Below are 7,897 nucleotides of genomic sequence, written 5' to 3'. Positions count from 1 at the left end.
TTGGCAGATAATCTGGGAGAAGTGCCATCTTCTAAACACCTGGGCTTGCCTTCTGTCGGGTCAAAATCTGTTGTTAGACTTTTGGTCCGGATAATTGTTCTTCACCTTGGATGTAGATTAGAATTACCTGGGAAGCTTTTACAAAATACCAATGCCTGGGCCCCACACCAGGCCAATTACCCCAGAATCTCTTGGAGTGGGGGCCTTAGCATTAGTATTTTTAAAAACTCCCCAGGTGATTATAATGTGCAGTCAAGACTAAAACCACTGGCTTAGTATACTAAAACTGTTCGTTAACAAGAGATTATTTCCAGGGGGACAGATATGGAAACTTCTAAGATATATCCAAACAACTCATGGAATCGAAGCTAAAGTTCCTCATGGAACTGGGCTTAAGGGTCAAGATCATAGTCTTGGGAACATCTAGGTCAATTGGCATAACATAAAAATAATGTTCTACGTCCAGGCTTGGTGAGTAGCATCTGGCATCTTAAAGCTTACAAGTGCCCATCTAAGCTGCAACTATTGGTCTATCCCTGCCTGGAACAAAGAAGAGTAAAGGAAACCAAAGACTCAAGGAAGTGGTAAGTCCACAGGACTAATGGCCCAGATGAGCTGCAATCTCCTCTAGCCTGGGACCAAAAGAACTAGATGGTGCCCAGCTACCACCACAAACCACTCTGACCAGGGGCCCAAGAGGAGGTCCTAGTTAAAATGGGAGAAATATGTAGAACAAAACTCAAATTCATAAAAAAAGTCCAGGTTTACTGGACAGATAGAGACTGGAGGAACCCCTGAGACTATTGCCCTTAGACCAAACCCTTTTAACCTGGAACTGAAGTTACTTCCAGAGGTCACCTTTCCACCAAATAATAGTTTGGCTTATAAAATAAATAATAACATCCATGAGGAATGTACTCCTTAGAACAATCAACTATACAAACAGGCAACATTTGTCCAGAAGCAAAGATGGGAAGGCAAGGAGGGGTAGGGGAACTGATGGGATTGAAATGGGGAAGGCAGGGTAGAAATGGGGAGAATGCTGACACATTGCAAGGATAGCAACCAACATCATGGAACAACTTGTGTATAAATTATTGATTGGGAAACTAATTTGCTGTGTAAACTTTCACTTAAAACACAATAAAATGTTAAAAAGAGCGAGAGCGAGAGAGTGGGAGAATGAGTTAGAGAGAGTGAGAGCAAGAGCAAGAGAGAAAAAGATTATTTCCTTCGCTACGCTTCACCTGGGAGCTCTGGTAGCATAGTGCCTAAGGCACTTGACTGCTAATCAGAAGGCTGGAGGTTCAAACCCACCAGCCACTCCTCGGAAGGAAGGTTGGACAATCTACTTCCGAAGTGATACTGCCTCGGAAACCCAAGGAGAGGTCGCTATGAGTTGGGTCCTACTCGATGGCACATAACAACAATGCTTCACCTGAAAAATGAAAATGTTTACTCTTTCCATTCACTGGGGTTGGGTTTGAACACACACCTTGAACCAGTGCAAGCTAGAACACTTGATGTTGATATAATATTATAATATAATATAATATCAAATGCCTTAAGCACTACGCCACCAGAGCTCTCATAGTATAATGTACAATGTTGATATAATGTAATATAATAGGCTATTTGTGGTCAATTAGCTCAGTTGTTTAGAATGTAGTGCTAATGAGGCCAGAATCATGTATTCTCCCCAATTAGACTAATATTCTGTTGCATAGGTTGTTCCCATAACTGCAATCAAGCTGCTTCACAAAGAGACTCGAGACTGATTACAAAGGCAAAAGGCAATGTATAAATCAGCATAGCCCCATTCACTATGGGAAAATCTGTTCTAGGAACCTGCTTCATTGACTAATGCTTCTAATTGCTTAGAATGCAGCATGGACAGCATTGTCCATGCCCATTGTGCTGGGTGGTGGATTGGGGAATGGAATATTTCCATTTGAAGGCCTGAGACTATAAGAATGGATGGTTTAATTTTTGAGAGGAAAGGAAAGGAACACAAAAGAGACAGAAATATAGAAAGAGGATAAACCTCAATGATACTCTCCTACCTACAGTGACAGATCCTGTCAGACACATCTGCCCAGGGTAAACTGAGCTATATCCCAGAGAGAGGGAAAGTGAATTGTCTTATTTAGTATCTGTGAGTGAGAATTCTCATGATGAGATATATTACTCCATTTGTGCTAGTACAGTCATCAGGGATACAATTTGCATGGCTTTGCTTATGTGCCCTAACATGTAGTTCTGGTGCCACCGAGCTCCAAATCTGATGCACAGTACTCACAGGTTGGACCTCCCTCATATGCAAAATTATTTAAAATATTCTGCTTAAAAATTGACTAACCTGACAGTAGCTTGGGATGTTGCTCATGCTTTTCTTACAAAGTCAGTATCTTCTGTATTTCCTTTTCAAATCTGTGTACCTATCTATTAACTTCCTTGAAAAATTTTTTTAGTAAATTTTGAGGCTCAGCTGGAACAGAGACTGTTATTTTATTGCCTGACTGAGATCAAACTCCTGATCCTACTTGAGGTTTCATGTTCGTAGAGAGCAGGGCATAAGGTCTTCTACCTGAGTTATGATAAATGCAATTGAAATTTTCCTTTGGATGTATGTTCTATTATCTCTGTTTTACAAAGACAGAAACGGAGGCACACAGAGATTAAGTGATTTCCCCAAGGTTGCACAATGAAACTAATAGTTGAACTGTACTGAGTGCTTAATCATTTACCCACTATAACAGGACAGCATGCTTTTTTGGAGGGTCAGAGGAGGCTTCTACTTGTTAAATTAGATATCAAACTGAATAGCATAGAAAAGCAAATTTAACCAATACCAATTTTGCCTCTAATGTTGATACAACAAATCAATGATTGGTGGTTGACTGATGGATTGATTGAGTGACTGACTGATAACATCTATCTGCCAGCTTAGATTATATTCCCAACACAAGTTTAAGTTTGCCGCCTCCTCCTGTGATTGCTGGCAAGAATGTCAACATTCATTTTCTTATGAATAAATTAGAAATGAACTGACTTATTTGATTTTTACTCTCCCAATCCATTTATCAAGGAGGTCTGATGGTGTAGTCATTAAAGCATTTGGCTGCTTAACTAGAAAGTTGGCGGTTCAAACCCACCAGCCACTCTGTGGGAGAAAGATAGGCAGTCTGCTTCTGTAATGATTTGCAGCCTTGGAAACCCTGTGGGTTAGTTCTACTCTGTTCTATAGGGTCTCTATGAGTGAGAATCAACTCAATGACAGTGGGTGGATAATCCATTCATCCTAACAGCACCAATAGTTACTTGAGGTTTACATTAATGGGGATTTTATCTTCTAGATAAAAGTAGTGTGAGTAGACATTACAGGCCTATCTTCAAATAAGGGGCATGGAGGGGCATGATGATGCCTGAGTAAGTATAGGACAACCTTGGGATTTAGTTTTCTTTCCAATCCTCTCTCCTCCTTTCTTCTACCATCCCCGTCTACTCTAGGTACTTAAGTTCCCTACCCTGACTGGTAGCTTAGTGCCTAAGGCACTTGACTGCTAACCAGAAGGCTGGCGGTTCAAACCCACCAGCCACTCCTGAGACAATCTACTTCCGTAGTGATACTGCCTTGGAAACCCAAGGACGGGTCACTATGAGTCAGGTCTGACTCAATGGCACATAACAACAACAACAACAACAACCCTGACTGCTGTATGTCTGGTGCACGTTTGGTAGCTAGATGTGCCATTTTCTGCTCTGCCATGCTGTGAGCTCCTTGAGAGCGAGGGCTGTATCTCTGTTTTCAGGTAATGTTTGACATAGTTGTCTGAAAGAATTAGAAAATGGTGAACAAGGCAAGGATTCTGCTATTTTGTTAGCTAGGGAATTCTTGTATTTCGTTTTCCAGTCACTCTCAACTGAAGTAATTTCAGAGACCTCTAAGGAATTGTAAGAATTTCTGGTAGGATGGCAAAAGGCTGGAGGAGATGTCTTTGGGCATTTTTCAGAGCATATAAAGGTTCAACAAGAGTAATTCTGGGGCAAGACCCACTTTAGTAGGACATTCATTTACCTCAAAATAGACTTTTCTCTGGGTTCCACACCTAAATCTTCCTCCAATCCTCCCAACCTGTGGTGCTCATAAACTGTTCTCCTATCCCTTTTGTCTGGCACGTATTCTGCATTTGCTTTTGTAAAGCCTTTGCTCAGGCAGTCTACTGTAACCAGATTAGACAGCGGTATTTTAATGATAGGTGCTGAGGCAGGGGTTTGCTTACAACTCTGTTTCACATGAAAGGCTTTGGCACCCCCTGTGTACTGCCCTCCACCTCTGTTTTAGGTATAATACTTGTTTGCCTTTATATCTGTGATAAAACGAAGGCCTTTCTACATAACCAGTGTCAAGCAATGTCTCAAAACAAAGAGAAGTGCAGAGTTTAAATTCACGGTGGGGGATTACCTTTCGTGTATTTCCATATCTATGAAATAAATATTTCAACATGGTAATTATCTACTACTAATGAAAATGCCTTTGAACTTCCAGTCAAATTGATGGTGAAGAATTGAGTCCATTGGGGAATGGTAAGCAATTAGTTTCTGTAAAGATTGTGAGTCATGTTGTATCTTCTCCGTGAGCGGTTGCATGGTCAGTGGCCAACCCTATTCTAGGGAATGTTTGTGTCAAGTCCATGTTGGTCTGTAGATGAGGGAATCTTCCACAGACCCCCCCAGAGTCCCAAGGAGGTGGGAGGCACTCCTCAGGCTATTGGCCTACAATGGCCTTCATTTCCAATTTCTTTATTGCCTCTTGCCTAGTATAGAAAAATCTCCCTAAGTAGGGCAATTTGAGTCTTCTCTTGTATCATCTGTGTAACTTAAATTTTTTTTTCCCATTTTAGACTGAAAACTATTCTTTTGACTCCAACTACGTGAACAGCCGAGCCCATTTAATCAAAAGGTATGTTGATTTGTTTGTCTTTCTACAGCTTGCATTTTCATATCCACTCTCCCACTTTGTTGCACTACTACTAAATTTAATATAAAAAATGAAATTAGATTACAATTTTTTAAATCATGCCTTTTTCAGATTTTAAAATGAATCACTTCTGCTTATTGTAGAAATTTTGGAAAATTCAGAAAAGCATAAACAATGACATAAAAATCACTAGTAATTCCATCATCTAAAGGTAATAACTGTTGGCATTTTGTCATATCTATTTACATTGAAATGGATGTATAAACATTCACTTTTTTAAAATAAAGTCAATTGATATCATGCTATAATATGGTTTTGTGTAATGATTTAGAATCTGATATTAGAAATAGATATTTTTAAAATTCTGTTGACGTAAAAATTATTGTTGCTCTTCCTTTTATGTAAAGGAAGATTTTTCAAAGTTTTCTCCTGTGGAACTTCCATTGAGTTTCATCATTGCTGTTACTTTCACGTCTTTGAAATCATTTTAAGGATATTTTAATGACAGCTCAATTAATTCTTTATCTTTTTAAATACCATGTTTATGAGGGAGGGAAAGAAAAAAGATATTTGCCTTATTCAACATTCCGTAAAATATTGAAGGGTAGTTCAAATTAAACATTCAAAGTGGAGATTTGTGTGATTGGACAGGCATAAATCAGCTATGCACAGAGCCACAATGTATGTGAGTACAGAGCTGAAGACTGCTGAAGAAGTTTTCCATTTGTGCAGTGGGCACTAAAGCAGACCGATGGGGTACAGAACAAGCAGCTCAGGAATCCCTCTAAGGAGGGAGCATGCAGAAAACCCGGTACTGACCATTCACATGATGCCTTTATTACTGCTTCATGTAAATAGCCTCTTGAATGGTTCAGTGGTTATTCTGCAGCTAAACTTGAACTTCTGCGTGCGTTTGTTAAAATAGTAGAAATGAAATAGAGAGGCAAGCAGGTTATGTTAGAGCTTTGGTATAGGAGGCCTGAAAATTCTATCATTTTGCTGGCTTTCATCCCATAAATTTAAGCACCAGAAGAGTAGGATTCAAGATATAAACTAGCTTGTTGTACAAGCAACTTTAATTCATATCTGATTTGATTCACAATGCTGAAATAGCCCCTGGAAAATGCTGGGTTTATCTGTGTTGGCCTGGGATTGCTGGTGACCTTACGTGATGATCATCAATCATCTGAAAATGGATATTTAAGTATTACCAGTCGTAGTTTAGTTGGCAATTTTTGTGAGGGGTAGAGAGGAATCCTTTTTGAATATTTTTCTTGATCCACAAAATTAAAGCAAAAGGTGAGGAAGTCAAAATTACCCGACTTATTTGGCTTAGGAGAAAGAAAAAAAAAATACTCTTTACAGGCGTTGATTACAGTGACTTTTCAGCAGAAATCTGTTTTGTTGCTTTCTTCAGGATTTTTATTTTCATTTTTTTTTATATAATGCAAAAACAAACTTCTGGTAAAAAACAAAAACAATGACTTACCTTATTCATACAGGTCCCTTGGGCCGCTCCGAGTACTTGGAACTTCTATGACCAAGTTAAATTGATAGCATGAGCCAGATTGTCATAGGCTGGCAGAAAGTTGAAACTCCCAGGGAACCTTTCCATCATTAGCCAGCTCTGAATTTCCAATTCACAAGGCAAACTGATGATATGAAAACTTACGTTCAGTCATTTAGCTTCTGGGATATGTGTGTTTCCACAGTAGCTCTGCACTCACTGGAAACCTCTGATTTTGATTAATTATAAGGACACAACTTGGACTCAATGGTCTCCTGGTAGGAAAGACTCCTGATTTTGCCTGAAAGATAGCAGCTTTTACCAGGGGCCCCTATGATTAAGAGAAAACATATGAAAGCTCAGGGAGACAATGCATTTTTGCCAGGTCCTGTTTATAGAACCAAGAGAGCTTTGGAAAACCATGCAAACCTGGGAACTTAGGGAATGAATTGAGTTTAGACAAAGCAAATACCTGGTAAGATGTAAGAGATCTTGTGTGTTCTACTTTTCAGCGGACTAACATTTAAATACAAAATGTGTGGAAAATAACGTGTGTTCGAATAGCTCATAGCAATATCTGAAAGGGATTTCACTATATGTGATTTCTTGAAGATCCATTTACATGTATGGAAAAAGCTCCTGGCCTGGAAATTCTGAATCTGTTTATCAGTTTTAATTTTATTTACAAGTTCCTGTTTCTTTGAATGCCAATCCAAGGACACTCCAACTTTGAGACCTTTTCCTCTCTACTTTCTATCCATTCAAAGATGCTTCTTGGACTTTTCTCTAACATTCTTCAGCAGTTTATTCACCTTCTTGGCTAGACACAGATTTCTTTTTCACTGACTCTTATCTACCTTAGGTAGTTGAACAATGGCTACCGCTATCAACCTCTGGTTCTTCCCTGCCACAGCTGGAGTTTCTACATGAAATAATTGATACACTCAATCAATAGATTAATATGAGGAAAATTTATTTATAAAGGTTCTATATGCAAAGGCTTGGGCAAGGTTAGAGAACCACAAGGAATAATGAAGGATTCCGGCACTTAGAACAGTAGAAGAGCCGAAAATGTTTGTGAAAGGACCAGGAAAGGGAGCATTCAGTGAATGGTGGCTTGAGAGGACCAGTGACTTCTGTTGGTGGAGGGATAGTTAAAAAGTGATGCTGCAGGGAGCTAGCTGGAGGATCAATGCCCAGATGTTACTCTTCTCCCTTCCTCTGATTTCCATTGACTAAATTCAGTGGAAAGTCAGAGGGCAAGGAGGTTCTCATAGGCACAATTCAAGGTTGAGAAGGGTGGGGAGTGGATGTGGAAGGGAAAAGGAAGGATAGATACAGATATATAAAATAAGCCCGCTGCTGTGGAGGCAATTCTGACTCATAGCGAGTGACTTTATAGGACAGAG

The 7,897-nt window shown here is 39.5% G+C and overlaps 1 protein-coding gene across 1 annotated transcript in view; it reads left to right on the top strand.

Annotated features, from left to right (window-relative positions):
* Window positions 1-7,897, top strand: part of PCDH19 (protocadherin 19) — a 114,625-nt gene that overhangs the window by 59,817 nt on the left and 46,911 nt on the right. Inside the window, exon 4 of the mRNA XM_042782453.1 lies at window positions 4,905-4,963. Within this exon, the coding sequence (XP_042638387.1) occupies window positions 4,905-4,963 (59 nt within the window). The remainder of the gene's footprint in view (window positions 1-4,904; window positions 4,964-7,897) is intronic.

The sequence above is a fragment of the Orycteropus afer genome, unplaced genomic scaffold (genome assembly GCF_000298275.1).
Source record: "Orycteropus afer afer isolate SDZICR_OR568_19922 unplaced genomic scaffold, OryAfe1.0 scaffold00327, whole genome shotgun sequence".
NCBI lineage: Eukaryota > Metazoa > Chordata > Mammalia > Tubulidentata > Orycteropodidae > Orycteropus > Orycteropus afer.
Note: the sequence above shows the minus strand (reverse complement) of the source record. Positions and strands in the feature narration are given on the sequence as shown.